The 24,671-nt window shown below is 39.8% G+C and overlaps 1 protein-coding gene across 1 annotated transcript in view; it reads right to left on the bottom strand.

Moving 5' to 3' along the window:
• Nucleotides 1-2,396: 2,396 nt before the first annotated feature.
• Nucleotides 2,397-24,671, bottom strand: part of TG (thyroglobulin) — a 158,675-nt gene continuing 136,400 nt past the window's right edge. The window contains exons 45-48 of the mRNA XM_052786814.1: nucleotides 20,718-20,825; nucleotides 8,188-8,328; nucleotides 7,226-7,416; nucleotides 2,397-2,755 (exon numbers count right to left, since the gene is read on the bottom strand). Of these exons, the coding sequence (XP_052642774.1) occupies nucleotides 2,640-2,755; nucleotides 7,226-7,416; nucleotides 8,188-8,328; nucleotides 20,718-20,825 (556 nt within the window). The 3' untranslated portion in view covers nucleotides 2,397-2,639. The remainder of the gene's footprint in view (nucleotides 2,756-7,225; nucleotides 7,417-8,187; nucleotides 8,329-20,717; nucleotides 20,826-24,671) is intronic.

Below are 24,671 nucleotides of genomic sequence, written 5' to 3'. Positions count from 1 at the left end.
AAGATTATATATTTGGCTTTCACCAACATTAGTCAATACTGAAGACTTTTAAGTCTGTCCTCTGTTTACCAGATCCATGGGCAGCAGATTAACACTGGGGTGGTTATGTACAATAATTAGTTCTCAAAGATATTTAATTTTGTATGTTATATTTTATGCTTTATCATATTATGATACAGAAGACAGTATGTTCACAGTATTATGAAAGGAACCCTGGTGAGCTGAGCATTTCCTGTTGGAGTTATTCAATTTATTGGAGGTGTTTGGTTTTTTTTCTTAGGATTTGATGGTTTAGAAGCCAATTGAGATTAATTTTGGGGAAGCTGGCCTGTTTGGAATGACACTACCAAAGTTGGTATACACAGCAGGGAAAAAATTTCTTCATTTGCGTTTCTATTTTTAAATATTCATCTATATAAAATAATAATTAAAAACATATGTTTAGAGTTTACTAGGATTTAAATGATTTAGGTATTATATTTAGCATTCCAGTGTTCATACAATAGCCTTTTAACGTCTCTTCAACAGGCGCTATGGGATATTGGGTTGATTCATCAAAACTGTTAGTCTCATGGCCCATTTTTCCCCAAAGTGATTATTTGACTCAGTGTAACAACACAGCCTGGCATATGGCTATACCAAGCCCATTCTCCACAAACAATAGCCCATTTAACATCAGTATTTCACAGGGACTTGGCTGGTGTCCTGGAGAATTTGATTTTTTGGAAGACTACAGTGCAGAAAAAAAGAACATTAGCTGGGAGAAGATGCCTCACTCAGTGTTGGGATTGAAAGATAGAAGGACCAGTATAGAGAGCAAAGTGACCTAAAATACTTTTAGATGAGTTATAATACATTTGTTTAATGGATGAAAAAAAAATTTTCACATTTGCTGAAAATTTTTATATATATATAAATACACATATATATATATATATAATAATAATAAAGATTCACAGGACTATTAGGGTCAAGCTAAGGAGGACTGGGATGCTTCCATTGTGGAAATTAGGTGACAAAACTAGAGAAACCCACATTTCTTTAACCCAACTCACTGTTAAATGAATATGAAATACTGTAGCTCAGCTTTGGGTCTTCCCAGGGCTGGAGATATGCACATGACTGTCTGCATATGTGGACACATGTAAAATCATACCTGTTATTAAAAAAGGAGGTTTTGGCAGGGTGCATTAAGTTTTAAATAGAATCTATTAGACATCGAGTTCCAGAAGCAGCCTCAAAAGAGGAAAAAGTAAATGCAGTCTTGGCCAAGGAATCACAACTGCTGCATCTATAGTTACTGCAAAGTAAGCATCCTCTGTTGAGCTATACCATTAAGATCTGGGCTTTTTAAGAAGTTCTTGAATCTTTTCTTTTTTTCATTACCAGTTAGCTAGCATAGGTAAAGATAATGATGGAAAACACAGTTCGATTTCTCCATCTTTACTTTTTTATATTTAAACAGTTAACAAGCTTCTTCATTCTTATGTTCTTTTTATTGTTTATTGAACAAGATGTAAGTATAAGAACTATGAGTGTTACACACTTTTGCTTCTAGCTAGGTAAAGTCTTTGGAAACCTGGATACATGGCAGACAGCAGTATCTGCTAATGCACTGGCAAAGGTCCCAAGCAGCAAACAAAACCTTATGAGTTGTTTTATTAAATCATTTCAACACTGCACAAGAAATTTGGGTCCTACTGAAATCAGTGGAAATTTTCCTATTAGTTTCAGGGCAACCTTGGTTTCACTTTTTGTTCTCAAGTATCATGAACACGTGTGTGATATCCTGTCAAATGGGGATTGCCGGTTGCCAAATGATCCCAGCAATAAATTAACAACCTAACCCAAACTACCTTCAGACCCATTAGAGATATACCCTACTATGCACTTTTCTTTACGCTTCCCAAACTATTCTGTATCTCACCTTCTCCTTACAAAAGATAAATGTTTGAAGGACAGCACATTCTAAGCTTTAATTAACATATGCTTTGTATTATCTCTGCTGTGTGTTGTGCTTTACCCAGATGGTCTTATACATATTTCACAGGTGATCATGAGCTGAATATAACATGTGCAGGTGCCTGACTTCATGTGAACACACTCAATGCATACTCTTGATTCCCTTCTTACATTGTTCTTCCTGGATCCAACCCCTTCCCATTTTCAAGCTTTTTAATTTTCTCCAGAGTGCCAAACCAGGCTCCCACTCCTATCAGCAGCTTGTGATAGGATGAGTAATAAAAAAGAACAAGTCAGATATGACATCTGGCAAATTTGAGCCTCATCAGCTAAGGGTCTTCTCAGAGTTTCAATGTACATCCTTTTCTGTCTGGTAATACTACAATGTGTTGGCATTTGGGTAGTTGCAAAAAATAAAGTCCAAGTACTTTTGTTCTGTTTTTGCAGTTTTTATTGATACTTCATTTTTCAAATTACAGTTTCTTTTGACCTAAAATAATAGCTGTAGGGCTTATTTTGTGCCATATTCAACAATTTTCTTGAAAAACTACTTTCTTGAAAGGTCTACTGTACTTGTTCAGAAAGTTAACTAAAGGAAGCAACTTGTTCACCTGGTGTGACATGGTTGCATGGATGTACAATTGTGTGACAAACCCATCCAATAGCACTGTGATTTTCTATCTGCTGTAAGCCACCTTGTCTCCCAGTGGCTGGCTCTCCTGGGTGGTAAGTCCTTCACTGGGAGCTTCACTAGGGCTGTTTTCTGCAGATGGCTCTCCATTACTTGCACTTCCTGAAAAGACAATATTATTAAGATTAAAATAAATGTCATATCTTTATGCAGCAAGCTAGAAGGTATACACTTAGTCAATGACACTTCAGAGCCTTTTTATGCAGCTATAAATGTTCAGGAAGCTATTTTTCTCAGTTTGCAGTCCACTTGCAAAATGCTTTAGGGTAATGGCAGATCACCTAATGGTAATTAAGTATCATGCTTCCAGCATGCTTTAAATAACTGCCACTGGAATGCATAATAGTTTGCACTCCACTTGTGCAAGACTTGTTCTCTTTTTTGTATTATCTCCTGATACTTACCTACGAGGCAGAAAGTGTGGGGAACACTTTGTGAATTTTCTACAGGTGGGGTCCAGTCTGGCTAACTTGGACACATAAAGTATGCCTAAATGTCTAAATTTAGGCACATGAGTTAGGCAGACAAGATTTCACTTTGAAGACACTAAAGGTATCTCCTTCTCCCCAGTTGCAACATTGCTTACAGAGGCACTTATTTTAGGAGGACTGGTTCTGTTTAGACACCAGTTACATGAGTAAGAGATGTAGACTGGATCCAAGTCTACCTGTTTGGGATGCAGTGAGAAGCCCCTTATAATGGGAATCACTGTTAGGCAGCACAGTGCACCACACTATGCAAGGGGAATTTTAGCATTCAGACATACTGTCTGAATATGCATAAATATTCTGGAGCTCCTGTTTTTAACTGAATTTCAAGTTGTTAACACGTTCCCTGGAAAAAACCATCCACAGCTTTTTTCCACAATGGCCACTCCTCTTGTTTCTCATTTTGATGTTTCCCATGGAAACCATCATAATTCAGAATATAAAGCAAGTCTTTGAAATGTAGCCATGGGAACTCCATTTACTAAATCCAAACCTTTTCAAGCACCATAACTTTCATAATTCCCCAGGTAAACTGCTCCCCAAAATGCCAACTTTACAAACTGGTTTCAAACAAAACTTCAACAGATTTATAGATCATCTGAATCAAACAGAGTCAAACTTTCCTCCATAATTTGTAAAGGCACTGTCAGTAAATACCATGAAGAATCAGTGTGTTTATGACATGACTTTTGTTAAATTATCTTCAATTATATACCAGGCCAAATGAGACATTCTGTCATTAAATATTGCAGTCTGATCACAAAATGAAACATCTACTACAACTTGGACAATATTTTTACTAAATTGAAAGAAAATTACAGGTAACAGTTAAGCTGGATATGTACACAACAGCTTCTAGATCCAGCAGTGAATAACCTAAAAGACATGTAACTTAATCTGTACAAGAGATCTGAATATGAGAGACTTTATTCCAGTAACTGCAATTTATGAGTTTAGGAATAACTCAGTTTTCTGCTGGACTGAGACCTAAGGTCTAAGATATAGAGCTTTGAGGCTTTAGTTATCCCTAATTTGACATTTCTAAGTCAAGACATTTCACATGGCCGTAAACAAAGGATCAAGAAAAGATTTTGAAAGGCCACTTGCAGTTAGATTTTATGATCACTGGTTTGTCCAGTTCTTCTCCATTTTACTGAAATATGTTGATTTTTTTTTTTGCTTATAGGTCACAGATGATATATGAAGCTGGAAAGATATTGATTTGAAGGAAGGGTTGAGACAGACAAAACAGGATTCATCACAGATGGTTGAGGCTGCATCAGAATAGACCCTCTACAGCTTTGCACTTGGACGTGAAAACTGGATTGTTTCATTAGCAATGCCTCTTGCTGCCACACTTGTAAACTCCATCTACTTGGCATGAGGCCACAAACTGCAACATGCAACAGCTGAGACTCAGCAGTCAGAATGAACAGTGTATCATACAATCCAAAAACACTATCATGAAGATTTATAATTATTGAAAGGCAGGAAACTGCTCTTTTTTCCACTAAGTATGTGTTAGATCGGATCTCACAGTAGCTGACTGACAAATACCTCCCCCTCAGGATGGAGTGCAAGGTACATCATCCAAAAATGGCTTGCAGCATTGCTTTCTCAAATCTAGCATCCAATATCATGCCAGGATCCTATGCGACAGCCTGGCAGCACTCCAGAAACAGAGTCTGGAGCAGTCAGGTAACAACAGAGGTGCAGTAATTCAGTTCTGAAGGGAGGTACAGCAAGCTACCACTGGTGCCACGAGGCACACCAACCAAGCAGCAACATTATGTTTAGCGACTTTAAAAAAAAAAAAAGATTTCAGTTCTCTTGACTGAACACATTCTACAGTCACTTGTCCACTCCTGCAGAATGTAATTTTGGGGAGCAATGCAAGCGATGAACTTGTACTGATGGACAGACACTGCTTTGGCATGAATTTCAGCACAACATCCTCTCAAAAAGAAATTGAGGGTGTTCAGCCATCAGCGTCTGAAGTTCATACAGTCCTTCTAGCTGAACTGATGAACATTATGAATCTTTTTTCACAGGAGGTGGGCTCAGATTGTTATCAAGAAACCCACATCATGAGTTTCTGTAAGTTACCATCCCATGCTGAGGTCTGGAGCAGAAGTGGGTTTGATGTGATGCCTATTTAAGTAGAAGTTGTATGAGAAGTGTCAGTATTCCAGTGTGAGATAAGACTAAAGATGACTATCGAAGCAAGGTGACAAGCCAACGTTGCTATGAGATGGAATTTGGTAAAAGTCAACTGTGTAGCTGCATTACCATGGTGCTGAGGCCAAGCAAATACTGGCTTGAAGAGCAGGCAGGGCGTACTCACTTCTGCTTGCAGAATAATATGTTGACATGTACTTTTTAAACTTTCTCCTTGACAATCTATACTCCATAACTCTCACACTCTGTGGCTTGTTTTCAAAAATTTGGCTCATTTGTGAACTCTTTCAGTGTGTTTTTCTCTCCCTCTCTCAATTTTCATGTTTAACATTCAAGTATTTGGTTTTGGCCACTGACAAGGGCAGGATGTTGAGCTAGGCAGACCATCGGACTGACCCATACACGAATGTTGTTGTGTTCTTATGCCAGTTTGGATGGTTTTAAACCTTCTCCGTTTCAAAAACAATCTGCCCTGGTAGATATTTTCCCACCTTTTGGGGGGATTTTCTGTAAGAGCCGGGAATAGCCTCTGTCCGTGGTGCTTGGCCAACAGTCGTTCTGCCAGAGCTGTGACTTCCACTCAGTCTGGCATTACACAGCCATAATGCTGCCAGATGAAGTCCCAAAAGATGTAAAAGCTATACTTGGGACTGTTTAAACATCAGAATCAAGCTTTGTAAATTAGGAATATCTCGACCAGCAGAAAGCCATCAGAGAGACCAAAATATCTCCTCCGAGCTTGAAAGACATTGAGGGATACCAGGAAACTGATTAAAAGGCCTACAGCAAAATCTGGAGTCCACTTTTGAAGAAAGACCATGAGTAATGATTCAGGCTGCCTCCTGAACAAGAGCATTGATGCTTTGTGTTTGTATCAGAACCACCAACTTGATGGTTCTGAGACGTTATAGTTTTGTGTCACTCAAACATCAGCCTCAGTCCATTTGAAGTGGTCTGTCAGGCATAGATAGCCTGGGTATCTTGGTATGCTGGAGAGTACATTTTGTTCCCAGAAGTGCAGCTGCCTGCAAAGCAGGAAGGACCTGGACTGTGTTCACTGTGAAGATGAGTCTTTAGGACATAAAAAATACTTGTAAGCTTGCAGGCCTCCAAGAATAATTCAAAACATCTCTGAATGCCAAAAAGGGATGGTTTTGTTTGCTTTTCTTGAGGCTATCCAAATTAATTTATAAGATACACAGACATGAAGGGGACTTTATTTACCAGAATAAATTGAGAGTTCAGGACAGAGGAGCAGATTGAAATCTCAGCAGAGTTGGTTTTACTGTCCTAAAAAGTAAGAAAAATTGAAGGAATCTCACAGCTGCATGGAAATTTATGGAGACAAAGGAGAAATACAAGGGACATAACCAGCACAGATATAAAAAACCAAAGAAACTTATCTAGTGTGAAGTCAAAGCATGCAGGATCCATAGTGAGAGATATCTAAAGCCTCAGTTACAACTTTACAGTGGATAGAAGTTATTGTGCTCCTCCTAAGTCATATGAATCTCAACATTCTCATGTTAGGTGCTTTCAGTAGACAAAAGAGGCCCATATACCTAGTCTTCCAGTTTAGTCAAAATCTATATTACGACTGCAAATAGAGAGCAAACTATTAGAAGATACAGCTTCATCATATCTTCTATCATCACTGCAGGAAGGTTTCCCTAGGTCTAACCCCTGGACAACAAAACTTTATTATACACTATCTGCTATAAAATAAATTTGTTTAGTGTTGCATCCTTTCGGTCTCCAGAGAGTCTTAACTATATACCCTGGACAATGCAAGATGTTTAATTTATGAAGAGTATTTTTCCACACTGATATAACAGGACTACAGTCAGAGGAAAACATTAAGCAGAGAATTTAGGTTTTATTTAATGACAGGAAACATTCTGCTTACCTGTGGATGCTTTCAGTCTTCTGATATAATCAGACCAAAAAGAACAGTCTGCTTTTTTCAATCCTTTACGAGTCAGCAAGGAAACAGTGAACTCCTTGTAGTTATCGCTGTCATCATTTGACAGATACATAGGCCAGTGGGGCATCACCCCTGACATTCTTCTTGAGAAACTATGAGGGTAGTTTGGATTTCTAAGGGAACAGGAGAAATGATCATTAGAAAACAATGTCATGGACAGTAAAATGCAGAAGGAGATCGGCTAGGTCAAGGAAATGTGTATCCTGTCCCTCTGACCAGCAGAGTTCAAATTCTGTCAAGTCTGGTGAATCATCCACTGTGTCTCATCTGACAGTAACTTGTCAGTCTGGTTCACTTCCTAAGGAACAGGTTCACAGAACCTGTATAGACACAGGCTTAGGAACACCCTCAACAGCCCTCGGTCCCAAAACAACCCAAGGTATTCTAAAAAGCACATAGAGTCACAGTCCCCACATTAGCTTTCCAGGGATACTCCTCATTCTCGAGCACCCACAGCACAGTAAAGCTGAGGGTTATTCACAGAGTAGTTGGTAAAGGGTGCACTGTGTCTTCATGTGCTTTCCCCTTTCTTCTGGGAATAAGGAAACTCTTAGCCAAGAGACTTCAGAATTGCGGTCCTAGAACTAAGCTCTGGAAACAACACCAAGGCCTTCGTAGTCCCATATATTTAAGTAGAATTTGCAGCTGCTCCATGGAGATAAAATTCCTGTTACTTCTAGCTAAGTGTCATACTACAGATCTTTGGTATCTGCTTGACAACTTGGCCATGACTTTCCCACAGTGTTGACTAAAGCCCCCTCTGTAGGATTACAGATTGCTAGAGGAAATGGAGGCTACTTGTGTGAGGGCAGGATCTGGACTACATTCTCTCTACTCCTTGCCTCCTCTGCAATCATAGCAATTTTTAAATGTCACATACATACCCAGAGTTTACAAAATTGGAGATATACTGCATAATTTGCAAGGAAAGGCTCTTTTCTTCCAGAGTAAATTGTTCTTCATAGTTTGGGTAGAATGGCAGTCCAAATGCATACTGAACGTCCAGCAAGAGCTCCTGACCTGAACTAAAAAAATATTTATATAAAGACAATTAAAACCACCATTTATTTATTTGGGGGGAAAGGGAGATCATTTAATTCAGAGAATAAAGCAAAGTTTTAAATAATTAATGACCATTAATTAGAGTGTGGTGAGCTGTGGGGCTTCTTTAAATTAGAACATAAAAGAAGAGCAAGCAATAACAAGAGAATTTGCGATTAAGTTAATGCAGGGTCTTTAACATTTGTTACAAGAGGAAATTGTGGAAGACAGCAGGGCACATTTTCTAAATTAAGTGGGCATATAAAAGAAAGTGATAGAGGCAGAAAGCCACTTGGCTATTCCTTAAATGCCTCTTAAGTTTTGTACAGATTTTTCACTAAAATTAAATTCAGAAAGTGGAAGCAAGTGGTGACATGGAATCTGGCAGCCATGATGGAAGGTTAATTATGGTTTATTTCACAGACTTGGAATAAAACCCTGGCCCTTCTTAACAGCAGTTGGAGTTTTTCCATTGACTTCATTGGGGCCAGGATTCTGCCCCAAATCTTTGGATAAGGAAAGATGTAATAGGAGATGTTTATGAAGACTTCTCTTAGACATAGTTTTAATCCAATTTCTCTGCTGGCTGGGTAGTTTTGGTTCATACAGTCTGTTCTCCCCAAGTTTTATATGGCAGTCAAGTCAAAACAGCTTGAGATAATCACTTGCATCAGATTTAAGAAAGAACAATTGTTGTGTAGTTCCATGTAATAATTGACACATATAATAAGGAATATTTCAACAATTCAGAGACAAGACTGGCCAGGCAAGACAACACCACTTGTAGGAGCTAGTAACAAAGGTTACACAACTCAACATATTCAAGTCCTGCAGAAAAACAGTGGCCAACTTCTACTAAGAAAATTATAACTAAACTATGCTCAACACGTAGCTTTGAACCACAGCTCAGAAGGAGACATTTCTGGTATGGTCCAACTGTGTTTTCTGTATCCCACATTTAGACAAAAGTCTAACTGACTCCGTTAAATGCTGCATGAAGGCACACAGCATCAGGGAACCTGGGAGAAGGAACAGATGCCAGGTAGGAATAAACAAATCCCAGATCCACTCAGCAAGATTTCATCTACAGTAGCTGCAGAGGTTGTTGTCAAAAGGTAGCACACCTGAAAATATTTTTTCTTTGGACAGCAGCATTGATACGATGCTGATACTACCTCTAATGGAACAAGGCTTGTCATTCAAACCGTTATGGGCAGGTGGGCTGAAAGCAAGATGAGTCCTTCACATTTTATGAGTGGTGGCACCAAAGCCTCTATTTTGAAAAACAAACACACAACCCTCTAAATGAAATACATCTTTGGTTGTATTTTCCTTAGTCTTATCATAATACCTCAGTAATACTTTGCATCTGGAAAGTGAATTATTCACAGATTATTCACCAAAAAAAAGTAGAACTGAAACAAGATTAAAGCATATTTTTCTTCCCCAAATGTTTATAGAAGGATTAAGCAAGATCATAGTTTAATAATTTTGCTTTAAAAATAATTTGCTTGGCCCAGTATATTACAGCAATGTTTAGTGTCAGTATTGCAGCAAAGGTACTATATACTTAAAGGAGCTATTTTCTTTTCAATGAAGAGTCACTTTTGAATAGAAGAGAGGACATGAAATTAGTTGAGATGCAATGAAGGGACAAATGTACCCAGTTAGGGAAGGCATAGCAGAGGTGAACTTAGCTCTAAATCTAAAACGAGTGAGCTGAGACTGAGGGTTTCCCTCCAAATGAGACTGTGATCTCAGCCCACATGTTTCTAGAGGTGAAAACTGTTAAGGTCACAGCCCAAACTAAAATTCAGCAAACTCCTAAACAGAGAACTTACTAGGATTGAAATTATTTGTACAACTGGAATGGGTTTGATACAGAGACATAAAGTCGTACAAAACTACAATTTCATGGGCTGCTTTCAACATTTCTGGTTGATATTACCACACCCTGGCCAGCGAGTATCAACAGTAAGAGGATGAGAAAGAAAACATAAGGTTAAGAGGGGAAACAGGCACACACACAGAAAAGCAGTAAAGACCACTGTGAAACATCTAGATGGCCACTATCAGGGGAACAGTTCTGTCTCCTCCCTCAAACTCGGATCACCATCTGTTACTGCCAGAGAGGAGTGCAAAAGGGCCAGAAATACCCAAACAAGGGTTTTGGAGTCTTGTAGGAGCTCTGAGCATATTCAAGCTAGCACCAGGTAGTGACACTTTTTTCACTGGAAGAAAAGTGTAGTGAGAGAAAGAGAGGAGTGACAGACAAGCACATATAGCTTTGCTGTTGTACACTGCTAGCTCTGCAGGGAGGTTTTCATTTCCCGAGCTGCTCCAAACTGCACTCCTGATACCCCAGGGTGCCATATAGGTGACTCAACAGCATCAACTCTAAAGAGGGAAATGTAGAGCCCAGCAACTGCTGGACTTCAGAGGACAGTTTGATAAAAGGGAGGACTGCAGAGACAATGACGAAAGGGATTTGTAAAGTGTTTTTACGGAATACAAACCAATAGCAACTAACTTCCCCTACAGAAGACCCTTTTCAAGGAACAGATCTATAATTTTAATAACAGCGGTGAATGTAGTTACATATAAGGATGAAATCTTGGCTTTGGTGACTTCATGGGACTAGTACTTCATGCAAAGGTATCGCTTCAGATCTTCTGTGTACACCTTTCTATTTAGGATGTCAACTTTTTTTGAAAGCGATTCACAGCTCTTCTTGTGCGACAGTATGATGGTCTGGTAAATTGAGCCATGGGGAAGCCAGGAGCCAGACCCTACCACTTCGTTCACACAAAAGTGAGCTCCCCTTGAAGAATTATTACTTCACTTCAGAAGGAGGCACTACTGGAGTTCAGTTATCCAGTTTACAGAAAAACAGGTGGTAAAATCAGAAACTTTGTGAAATTCATAGCCAATAATTTAACAGCAGACCCTGAAATATCACTTGCTGGGAATTTTCATTATACAGTGCCAACCCATTTAATTGGGAAGGTATTAGTTCTGAGAAAATTTTCCTTAAGCCTGAGATGGAGTTTCCATTTAAAATTTTCCAAGTAAGAGAGAGAAAGTGATTTCTTAGCCATCAGATACTCCACTGCTCTTTCTATAGAACTGTGGTTACTTTTGCATACAAAGAACAGGTTCAACAGGGAAGATTAAAAGATGAGAAGGTCAGAATTTAGAACAAAAATACCCAGGTTATGGTTGATTTGGTTCAAAATCTTGTTCCAAATCAAACAGAGCATAAATGTAAATCCAGATTTCCAACAGTTGAAGTGAATATCTTAACCACAAGCTTTTGGAACAGTAAAAAAAAAAAAAACCACAAAAGCCAACAAAATTCAAACAACAACAACCTAAAAATTTTGTTTGCAAAATGGAATTGTCATTAATAGCTATCCATAATCATGGCAGGCAGAACAGAATATGATCTGGCAGACCACCATGCTATTCTACATAAGGACTGAATGAACAACTTAGAGCTGGAGCTGCAGAGACCTCACACAATGATCCATTGCGAATTAGGACATACATCCCATTTTGAACTTTGTCCTTGTTCTAGATCTGTCTAATTATTTAAAACTGGAAACTCATTTTGATGATTAATGACTGACTGTAGCCTAACACTTCTCTTTTTTTTTTCTTTCATTTAAAAATAGTCCTTAGTCTCCCAGTGTAATGATTTCAACTAATCTCAAAGCCTTTTGAGTCACAGCTTCTATTCTTAGTTGGCTTAATGTAGTTTTTGGTTCTTTTTTAAAACTCTACACACAGATAGAAGCCAATGTAAATTAACTCAAAATTCAAATGACATCCTATACAATACCAAAATACCAAACTTCCCACTGCTATCCAATCATTTAAAATTAAAAGTAAGAAGATAAACATAACTCTAGCTAAAATTCAGCCAGCATTATCTGTAAATTACCCAGGATGAAAAAGCAAGCTGAAGAAGAATCAGTTTGTCATTAGTGAACATATCAATGGGTTATTTATTTACCAATCATTTTAGCTGTATTGACAAATAACGATAGATATTTTAGTCCTCATAAAGCACAGATAACTATTAACAGAATGTTTTTCTAATATATATGGTCCAGAACATGAAACTAATGTGTGGACATGAGTTTCATTTTCTTTTTGTGCTTTAAATTTTTTTACTGATAACTAGGCAAAAGAACCACACAAATGGAAACATAAAGCTTACTGAAGAACCTGACACCACATCTTAAATAGTATGTGGGAGGAATTTAATTGATATTTTCACTTCAAAATTCATTCTATCTTCATTCATACAAACAATTTTAGCCAATTTTCTTCATACTGCTTTTTATACAATTTTATATACTCAATCTACTGTCATTTTATGACACAAGCACTCCCTTTTTCACAAGGGATACTGTTTTGGCATTTTGGTTTTTTGGTTGGTTTTTTTTTTAATGAATGATAAGTTTGGAACAAATATAGTCTAGCAACCATATTTCTCAAGCCCAAGCCTGAAAAATCCTGTATTGGGTTTGCGTGGCAAGGTTTTGGTAGCGGGGGGGTTACAGGAGTGGCTTCTGTGAGAAGCTGCTAGAAGCTTTCCCTATGTCCGACAGAGCCAATACCAGCCGGCTCCAAGCCGGACCCGCCGCTGGCCAAGGCTGAGCCCATCAGCGATGGTGGTAGCGCCTCTGGAAGGACGTATTTAAGAAGTGGGGGGAAAAACTGCAGTGGGAGTGAGGAGTGAGAACATGTGAGAGAAACAGCCCTGCAGACCCCCAGGTCAGTGAAGAAGGAGGGGGAGGAGATGCTCCAGGCGCTGGAGCAGAGATTCCCCTGCAGCCCGTTTTTTAAGATGTAGTTTTTATTTCTCATTACTCTACTCCAGTTTGATTGGCAATAAATTAAACTAATTTCCCCAAGTCAAGGCTTTTTTGCCCATGACAGTAATTGGTGAGTGATCTCTCCCTGTCCTTATCTTGACCCATGAGCCTTTCATTAAATTTTCTCTCCCCTGTCCAGCTGAGCAGGGGGAGTGATAAAGCAGCTTTGGTAGGACCTGGCATCTAGCCAGGGTCAACCCACTACATCCTCAAATGATCTTCAGTGTGTCCCCCAGCTTTGACTAGAGATGTTGGCCAGAATTCTCATTACCCTATGTGATATGAAGCCAGGCTACATAGCCCAGTAAGCTAGGCCTAGCAAAACCCAAAAACCTAAGCAGATAACTTCAGAGGCTTAAGTTCCCAGCCCCATCACATTGGGGACAGTAGAATCATTAGTCATAAATGGTCTACCGGGCAACTCCTTCTTCAATGCCTGCACAAATCTTTCAGTTCAGCTAGAGCATTGCAACCCAGTCTCTTCAGGAGATGAAACAGAGAGATCTGTTCATTTTGTTCCAGCTACAATGATTGTCTGAGACATGTAGAAGAAATAGTATACTCAAGCTCATGTTAGTCACTAAACTTAGCAGATATTGGTGATCTGCAACAGATTTGTGAGATAAGAAAACCATTAATACTTTAAACGTAAACTTTTATGAGCATAACTGCTCATTCTAACAATTCTGTGAAAGGGTTTGTGTTAGAGATGGGATCATGGTTTAGAGTTCCTAGCCTCATATTCAAGACCCCGTTCAGTATCCCATTGGCCTATCACTACGAACTAGGAAAACAAAACAAAACGCCTATCCACTGTCACTTGGGTTTAGTGAGAATAGGTCATTTACATGCTGATTGGATTCAACAGCACAGATGAAATCCCGACTCACAGAGTTGGTGATAAATCTGCTGATTTGAGTCAAGATAAGATTTCATAACAACCATGTCCCTGGAGAAGAGGACATGATTTATATATAAAATGCCACTGACTGCATGATCTTGTTGTCTATTTCTGTGTTTATTTTCAATAAATGAATTTAAAATAAATTTTTCCAGGGAGTATTGGAAGTACTAAATGTGGTTATTTGCACACATCTACATTCTCTTCATATTAATACCAGCAGATTTCCAGAGTGTGATCAAGTACCTTAGGCTGTTAACAGGCACCATCTCATCCATGTCATGGAAGAGGAGCAGCCTACCAACACTGCACTTCGCCTGGACTGAAATGTTCATTTCAATGATAAGCAAAAATAATTTACAAAAAAAATATATATAACCACACATCTTAGAAAAGGAAATGGTACATGATTGCAGAGAGAAAAAAATGCAAAGGATAGCTGGATATTTATAGAAATTTAATGAGCCAATGTAAGGCCTGGTGTGACCTCTGCAGTCCTGGGGATGCATTTGGCTCATCGTGTCTCCTCACATTACAAAGTCCTGCCAGACAAATGGGGGAAAGCATGTGAAAAACAGATGAACATTTTTCTTTCTTTCTTCTTTTCAGGAAAATCAGGACATATGGAAAAAGCTTAACTCCTAAGAGGATAAACTGCCAAGTTTATCCACCTTTGTACCAAAAAAGCCCTATAGATACATGTGACTTGCAGAAGTATCCTGGAGTTTGCTATGTCTTTTTCACTTGGATTACTCCCAATACACGCAATGTTCTACTTTGCATTATAGCTGTGCCAACTGAAGAAAATAAAACTGAAGTAGCAGATAATAAATTCAAGAACCTGAAAGCTCATATTAATTGAAAAACAAAATAACACAGATTAGAGAATTTTGTCAGGGAATTAGTGCATTAAAAACCTAGTAATAGGCATGTTGAAGCTTGAGGGCATCTTTGGGGAACAGAAATTCAAGCAGTTGTTCAGAATGCCTACTCCTGAGCTGAATGAATGGATTAATTTCCTTAAAAAGGTGATGAGTCCACCCAAAGACCCCAGAGCACAAAGGAAGGTTTCTCTAAATATATGGACTTTGTGCTTATCTTCTAGATTACATTTTGTGGGAACAACCTGTTGCAGTACAGCACATGCCATTCCGAAAATTGCTTTGTACTTTTCCAAGTCTTTTAGCTGAATTTTGGTTAACTTAAAGCTGATTTCTGCTTTTTCTGAGCTTGGTACTTTGCCTTTGTATATTTATGGCTAATTTCCAAAATCTGAAAAATCTACTGAATGATAAAGGCCCCTAAACCACTCTGTGGGAAGAAAAAACAAATTGTCTAGACCTCAAGCCTTTAGTGACACAGAAATTGTCTAAAGATTTGAGAATGGCGTGATGTGGTTGAATCAGTGGGAGAGTGTTTTCATAGCTACAGATGGCGTAACGCAATGGATAAGGCCAGAGGGATGAGAAGTAATTCCAACAAGAAGAGCAAAACAACAACGTTTAGGAGATGATTGGGAGTACAGCTTGACAGAGAAAAATGACAAGCTGTTGTTGCAGCAAGTGTATGTAGCTACCTAAGGCGACTGTGGTACCTGCCCAGCTATGGAGGCAGCGTGCATCCTATCGTCTTGTTACAACCTCTCTGGTGCCTTACCTGCCTTCTGTGTTTAGATGAGTTTCTCTGAAGTGCAGAGGCATAACTTTCTGTTTGCCTCCACAGCACCCAATTCACGCTGTGGCCCCCCAACCTATGGGGTGTTGGTACTCATGGATTAACAACTACAGTCAGGAGGAGAGCCTCAAGTGGACAACAAGTGGTGGACAGGTTAAAGGACGGGCATATGATTATAACAAAATCAGAAGAGTAGAAAAATCTCCTTTAATTAATGAGATATTAAGAATAGCTAAAATTACCACAGCATATATAATAAATAGAAAACAAAAATAATTCACGTAGTTTATACACAAACATTTTTCTTTTTTATCAGTCAGGAGTTCTCACCGTCAGTTACAAGAATCATAAAAAGTGTCACCAAAATCCAGCCAACTATGTGAGCATTGGCACAGAGCAGTCTTTTAACAACACACACCAACATACGCAAGAGCGCATAGTCAGGAGGTAAAGACAGCCCCAACTAAAATGACTCAAACCAGACAGCAGCTCATTAATCTTGGATGAATCTGTCCAGTACACAACAGTTAACAAAAGCTTCTGTGACAATTTTTATGGTAATGTTAATAAATATAAGATAGAGCCTCATTAAGTCTCAGTTTAGACCCCTTCAATGACAATAATGATGCTTTGCCATCATGCTGCAGCTGATGATCTGGCCTTCTCAGTGAGCAGAGGACTGATTTTTATCCACCATCTTTAAGACAGCACATTTGGCACCACAGCATGACTTGGAAAATATGCTGGTGTGGCAAGCAGTGCTACTTCATATAATATGCAAAAATCACCCAGAAACCTCTTGAAGGGTTAACAAGGCAAATCTTTGTACAGTTAATAATATTATCCTTGTCAAAACATACTTCTCCTATCACATACTTCTTTACTGTAACTAAAGCTATATTCCAGCCCTCCTCACTAATCCTAGGGAATGCTGAGCAGTCACATTCCTCCCACATTGTTTAGAATAAATGTTTACTCCACGGCCTAAGTGTTCTCAAAAAGAGAGTGAGAAAATGGCATCAAGGTTATGTATATATTTTTACCACAGATCATTAATGCAGGAGTTGGCTACACATCCCGCTCCTTATTCAAAGGGGAACTGAAGACTAAAGCAGACATGGTGTCACGCCAAGCTCGGGAGAATGCTACCACGTGGAAGGAGATATTAGTTTGCTCTCTGCAAGATCCATTCATCTATATGAAAACTGTCAGTTCATGGTTTTATGTGATTTTCCACATATGTCATAGACATCAGTTTAGAGTGGGCTTTTTAATCCTACCCCTGTATCTATGCGTGCTTGAATGTGTGTATGTGTATACATTTTGGAAACATCCAATTGTGAGACAAACTTTTGCTAATTGACTTTACTGGTAAAAATTCCTCCCTGTTTAATAACTTTTTGTCTACTTCGCATCATTGCAGTTGGGTCTGTCTTTACTGGCTGACTTCTCCCTCCCTCTTGTTTATCTTGCTGTGAGTTATTAAGGGACTGGACTGCTCCATGTGAAACAAGAGGAAATACCAGTACTTTTTCATCTCTGCATTTTAACTCTCTGTTCTGTTACACATTTTGGGAGACACACATAAAGTAGGAGAGAGGTAACAGGGTAGAAATTGGAGAATGTGTTGCTATACTGTGCCTTATCTTAATTAGTGAATGGCCATTTCCCCAGCCAGAATATTTTACCTAAGAGTAAATAGTCTTCCATTGTTGTAGTTATCTGAACACAATATTACTTTAATGTACTCTTTCCAATACCCATGTGAGGTAGCTATTTGTAGTTATTATAGATAATATATAATTATATTATCATCATCATCTTTATGATATAGATAACAAAAAGAGGGAAAGGTCCATATCCTGTGTAAACTGATATCTTAGGAAGAATTTAGACACCAAAGACCAAAAAAATCATTATTTTATCTCTTATGTTACCCTATGGACATAATACTGTAGCAGTTTCCATTTTTACAAGCAGAGGACTGTATCTCAGCAAACCAAGTTGTGATTCAATATCAGACGGGCCAAGATACCATTTTTCTGTCAAATGCCTATGAGTGATCGGGAATTTCTAACAAGGTGTTCCTCCAGATACAGTACATTGAGGGAGATCTGATCCAGTATGTATACTCACAGAATATCCTTTACATGACTACTATGTGCAAAGCATACTGTTGGTTACTGCATTCGTTAACACAAAGAAATGGCTGTAACAGGGTTCTTCTATTCAGGAATTTAACAGCTAGAGTGTTTGCAGGGCCCCAGATTCAACTCTCACTTCTGCTGAGCAAGTTCAAACCCACACATCTTACCTTCCAGCCTAAGCTGTAGGTTACTTGGAAGAGTATCTGCCTCTGCTCTTCCTCCTAAGAAGAGTCACAATTTTCAAAGAAGAACTTGAGAACTGTCAGGACTCATTACTCCCTTGGAAGTCCCTTGGGAGTTGGTGACATGCTTGCCAGATCTTTCCCCAAGATTAGTTTGTATTATACTTGAAGGCTGTTCCATGTACTTCATTGGTTTGAATCTGGTAGGGCAAATCACCAATAATAATCCCAAACGCTGTGTTTTGTTGGTTTCAGAGTACTGATGGTTTCTCAGTTTGTGGCAGGTAAGGCCACTCTCCCACGCGAAGCTCCTACCCTTGACAGGATCACATCATTGGCATGCAGTGAGGCTGCTGGCCAGCCTGCAGTGCACGTATACTATATGGAGGGGGAAATGCTGTAGGGAGGGTGAGGTCACATGGCAAAACTGGGATGAAGAATAAGGAAAGATTCATTTAGGAATGAATGACAACAACGTTTAAACAAAAAACTAGCAGCACATTCAGCAGAGGACCTAGTGTGTGGTCCCTTGGGAAAATGAGGGTATCACTTCATAAATAGTCACGCCGTAGTGTCAAATGAGATCCTCTGGTACACGGACAAGCTGAATTCTGCAATTTCTGTTTAAGTGCTTCCCTTTGTAACCTAAACATTTATTTTAATGGTACTTAAGCATGACTAAAGATGAAAGGAGTAAGAATGTAAATGCAGCATACCAATTTGGGCCCGTTTCTCCTTGCAAGTGGCTTTGCCTAAGGCATTTGAACCTCTGCCTCAGGTTCCCACAAGTTTCAGACAGCACACTGGCTTTTTTGTTCTTTTAAAGAGGGTTATGAAAAAGCAAACTAATAAGTTTTGAACTAAAATTTAAAGTAACTAGCTTAGGAGACAACTGACAACATAAATATTATTAAAATGTGTAGCTAAGTGCTACATAAACTACTACTGCACTGGAGAGTGTGAGGAGAGCTAAATAACACGAGCACAAGAGAAATCTTAAATAGGAACAGGAAATTCTCATCAATTCAAAATCACTGCCTCAAAGCCAGTGAGTCTAAGCTGTATAAGTACTATTTCATCTACTTTCAAATAAGATCTTATCATAGATGACTGAGTCACTATCATTCTCCAAAGCAAGAGAAAACTTGCTAGCTAATTTGAGAACACATCTTTTCTTTTTGTGTGGCTGGATTTTTGTCATACCATAGCTCAGCCCTGTTTGGAGCCTTGTAAAAGTCACTTATCTGAGCCTATCAGTAGCCAAATGGAGCACTGCGAACATTCCCGCTGGAGCTGCCAGCGAAATAACGGCTCCCCGAGGATTAACTTCTCTGCTAAAAAGAAAGCGCGCCTGTGTTACCGCAGCATAATGGCCTTCATCTGTAACCTAGATCTTGGCTGGTTTCTTTCAAATGCTTTTTCACTACGCTATCAGAAAAGGAAAAATACGGAGTAGTTCACAGGGAACTTCACAGTATCAGATGGTGCCAGTAGGAACTCGCTGTCCCTCGCCTGAGCCCTGTTGGAGAAAGCCTCCAGATAAAGAAAGGGTCTCAAAAATCTTTCCTGGAGAGAGGTATGGGACAGTAGAGGAAGCAGGGGACAAGCGCTGCTCTCTCAGTAAGGAAACAGTTAGAAGGTAAGTATCCCTGTGTGATTTGCTGCCCTAATGTGTGCACCTCGGGAACAGGAGGGGCTACTGTCACTGCAGTTTCTGATCACTCAGCCTTTGAGAGCAAGGGACCAGGAGCTACTGTTGTGTGTCACATCGCAGCCCAAAGTGCTGACCACTGCCTGCAAACCTGTGTCTCATCTTGACTTCTGGAAGGAGCTGGGTCTAAAATAAAACCAAGGAGGGTCACCTTAATAGTCTCTGACTACCAGCTTGTTCTGCGCCCAAGGGAACAAGGCATCTGCATCTCCCACAGGCCTTTAGACCTTTCTGTCTAAAATATCATACAGCTTCTCCTGCTGAAAATTTTTCAAGTAAGCTTCTAACATGAAGGACGACATAGAGCCTGCGTCTGCAAATGGTTTTGTTCAAAAGTACTTTCCCTCCCATGAGACAGTCTGTCGGCTGATCACAAGTCACGGTGCTGGAGCAGGAAGGAATAAATCCCAGACCCTGTCCACACTGAAGGCCAGGCAGTGGAACTGTGGTACAACTGCACTGACTTCAAAAGGGGGCAGTGTTAAATTAATGTTGAGTCCTTAGAAAATGTTATCCCATTTATCATGAGAGCTGTGGACTCCTGATGACTTAGACTACCTTCTGGTTCTTTGTGGGCGATTTATCAGATATAAAGTAGAAATCTAAAAGGCTATCAGGAAATGGCAAAGGTAGGTAAGTTGAAAAAGGGAAACTTAATTTAGACATCTAACTTGAAGTGCCTCAGTTCAGAAACAGCATTCCTATATAGTCAATGGAAAGAAATAATCTATTAGAGCCCAATCAGTCCTTTGTTAACCTGAACTGTTTATTTGAGGTACCTACATCTATCCATTTACTCTACAGGGTGCCCAAGCAGACAGCTCTGGTTTTGAAAACTCTAAATCCAAGAAACATAATAAAATATGCCTCCTTACCTGCTCTGTGAGGAGCTCTCGGGTACATGGTACATGAAGACATTTCCTCTGGAGGCAGCAGCCCAGTGACTGGCCATGTTTATGATGGGACACGTGATAAACTGGTCACTGATAAAAAAGGAGGAGCAGGGAACAGACACAGTCACATAACAGAAAAAAGGAAAGAAAAAACCCCACAACCAACAGACCTCTCTCTATATTGATAGTGTTCTTTAAATTTTCCAAAACAGCTCACATCTCTGCCTTCAAGTCCACTGAGGGAAACCCCATTTGCCCTCTAGGAGTTCAGTACAGCTTAGAATTCACTAAAATTGCTGTTTTATGGAGTGTTGAACAATGGTAATGATACTAAATAAACCAGATCTAGCACATAAGGAGTATCCCGGCCAAAAAACCAATCCCATTTTACTCTAGTTTATGGGGGCCCATGCTTGTAATAATATAAAACTCCTTCTTCTGGCACCACTAGGTTGCAATGGCATCTAGTAGAAGGACTTATACATTTCCTGGGTTAAGGATCAATAATATCATTTCTGCATTTGGATCCGTGTTATTTTTGGGGGTAGAGTTTCCAGAGCTGGAAGAGGTAAGAGACCACTTTTGGAGATATCCTGCAGGGCCCCTGGCAGGGCTCAACAGCATGGAATAACTGGTGCAGTATGTCTGGGAGAGAAAGGTTAAACAAGAAAAGTACAATGAGATAGTTAAATTTATCACCAGGTATTGCAATGCAAAGGTATGAGTGAAGCAAATGTATCCAAAGCTGCCTAGCTTCCATTGCCCCAAGAAGTGGGGCTAGAAGTTGGGGTAGGCAGTAGCTGGAAGGAGCACAAGCAGTTCAAGAGGGGCAGGCAGAAAACAGGACACCTTACTGCAAGATATCGCATTATGATTCCTCAAGGCAATATTATATATACACGTATCATCACTTCTCATTCTACATGTGCCCAAAGACTCAGCACACTCTTTGTGTGTTTATATATCCATAACTACATGAGCACACACAAACATATCTGCTGCGGAAGTGGAGGTTTCAGTTCTCAGTCTAGTGAATCTGAAACAGTAGCTGCTTTTTCAAACTTGGTAGGTAAAAAAAGAATGATGGCAAGAAAGAACAGTGCCAGAGAAGCATAAAAACACATTGCTATATTTAACTGGTATGATTATGAAAGGCACTGTTTGGGTAGTTATCTTTGTTCAGCAGAGTTTATTTTAAGCCCATCTGTGAGACCACAAGCTATGGGCTGACTGACCACAATACTCTTTGACAGTTATGGTTGACAACACCCATATGAAATGAAAATTACTGTTCTTCACATGCCTACGAGCATGGGGTTTTAGAGGAGCAGATGGTCTTTGAATACTAGGGAGTCTGTGGAGAGCACTGGCTCTTGAGAAATGCTTTGAGATACATTTCACCACTTAAAACTGATTCTCAGTTGGTGCTATGGGGGGCAAAAGTCAGCTATTCTGTGGAAGTAAAAAAAAAATTTAAAAAATAGTAACCACAAAAATAAAATGGCTCTTTCTTACAGGCATGTAATACCAGAGTTAAAAAAAAAAAAAAAAAAAGACTCATTTTATACCTGGGAAAAATACCAGAGAATTGCAGCTAAAACAATTTTTAAAGTGGAAATATTTTAAAACCACAAAATATGCACAATGTATGTAGTTTATAACAACCACTTATGTTGGTTCCTCACACTTTATAATCCTGTTAAAGCTTTAGCAATGCATTATAACTTCCTGACATGGAACTTTTCTTGGGTTACACATCTATGCCAGTAGTAAGTTTTTTGTTAAAAAAAAAAACAAACAAGACAAAACAAAACAAAAAAACCCAACCAACCACCAAAAAAGCAGAACCAAACCCCTCTTTTCTCCACTGTGTATATGATACTGATGTAGGTGACTGTCATTCTGTAACTGCTGTCTCCCCTCCCTTTCTGCTGTAGCTGAAGAAATTTCCAAAGTGTTTAAAGCAAAGGATTATCATCAGATGCCCTGGTTTCACTACTCATCCTTCGCCTTGCTCATGGTCACTCTTTAAGCCATTCACCTCTTTCCTTAGCCAAGTCATTTGCCACATTATCATAAAAAAGCAGGTAATCCCTATGCCCATGAGGCTGCTGTGGGGTGCTCGGATGCTGAGAGCCGGAGGAGCTATTTGTGTATCATATTCTTGCTGCAAGCGAGCTAGCTGTCGTAGCTTTGCAAAAGTCAGTGTTTGCACCATGCTGAGCCCTGGGGTGAACGTGGATGATCAAATGTGACAGCCCTGTGTTATAACAGCTCCTTATGGAGGTGTCTCTTGATGGGAAGAAGGGTTAAAATTTAAGTCCTTCAGTGGTTTATTATGGCTTAAAAACCTTACTGATCTGACTAAAAAATTATAGCTCCATGGGTAATGGTGGTGATGGAAAGAGATTGAGGAAGAGTTCTGGCTTCAATGCTCATGAACCGCAGCACTTCCATGCATGCTGCATGCAGTGGCCCCAGACGCTGCAATGATGGGTGGCCTGTCCCTGGGACAGGCTACGAGGCAGGGCAAATGCAGCACGGTGCAAGACTCAATAAATGGCACAAAGCTCAAGCCACAGCCTTCTGGCTTGTTTAATCCACAACCTCAATGCACCTGCACACCTGGACCACCCAGAAACTTTCCCCAAACAGATTTGGTCACCACTGTCTTGGATCAGAGGTTTCCAAGTGAATCTTGGCTTCTGTTCATCTCCTGCTCCTTGAGGCTCCTCTGGAGCAATGCCCTGCAACTCTGATGGAGGACTGAAAGGAAAGTCTTGTCTCTAAGGTCTCATGGAGAGGCTCACAGTGGGACAGAAAGCTGTAACACTGACAGTGCAGATACCAGGAGCTTGTAGCTGTGAAGCCTCGGTTCAGAACAGAGGTGAAACAGCTTGGATGGGCACACTAGGACTCAAACCACTAGCTTATAAAACACACCATCTTAGAAATGTAAAGAGGTTTCATAACGAATCTGCTCATGAAGCAGAGACAGGAATAGGGAAAGAGTTTTTTGATTCATTTTCTGAAAATCTGTTCCACTTAAACATTCAGCCCTTGAGTTTGCACAGAGGCGGGAAAAAGGAGGTAAGGAGATTTTTCTCAGTTTTTCTCCTTTCAGAAAAACAGGCCCACCCCCCCGCTCAAGATCTGTAACTGGCTAGAGCAAACTGGCTGCCCATGGGGGAGAGAGCAAAATCTACAGTCTACTCTGCAGACCAAGCCACCATGTGACTCAAGCTAAAGATACCCACCAGTCTCTATGGCCTACCATAGGTGTCATGACTGCTGTGGAGTCTTAGTTCAACAGGGCAATGAACTCGTCAAACTGACTGTTATTCAGAACTGCTGGACCCTGATGCCATACCCAATTAAGGGTCGAATCTATGCATATACACTAGGTGACGTGAACATGGCCCACTGCTCATCTTCCACTTCCCAACGGTCCCTGCCTGCAATGTTTCAATGCAAAGTATGGCAGTGTAAGTTGCTCATGCAGCTGCTGACATTTCTTCACAACTATTTCCTTTGGAAGAGGCTGGGAGGCACTGTGAGTCTGCAGTGTGTCCTGATGGATCAAACAAGGCAAGAGTCAGATATCATGTATTCTCCTTTCACCTCCACAAGACTTCCTACAGAAGCATCCTATTGCCTGATTCTGCTTTCTCTCACCATGGGAAACCATACACAAAGGGAGCAAAATGCAGATTGGATGACATTATACAATCACTGCACGCTGGCATAAATGATTACACAAGGGTCAAGTAAATACATGTATCAGCTTAAGGGGATTCTTCTGTCATGGGTAAAATGGAGATTAGCAATGCACAGAATGGGGTTTTCTGAACACTTTTCTGAACATTCACAAATGCTTCACTGTTTTATGCAGGATACTCACCTGCAGAAAGCCTGACATTCTGAAGAAATATATTT

This window comes from Harpia harpyja, chromosome 5 (genome assembly GCF_026419915.1).
Source record: "Harpia harpyja isolate bHarHar1 chromosome 5, bHarHar1 primary haplotype, whole genome shotgun sequence".
Taxonomy (NCBI): Eukaryota; Metazoa; Chordata; class Aves; order Accipitriformes; family Accipitridae; genus Harpia; species Harpia harpyja.
The sequence above is the reverse complement of the archived record's forward strand: the minus strand, read 5'-3'. Positions and strand labels throughout refer to the sequence as shown.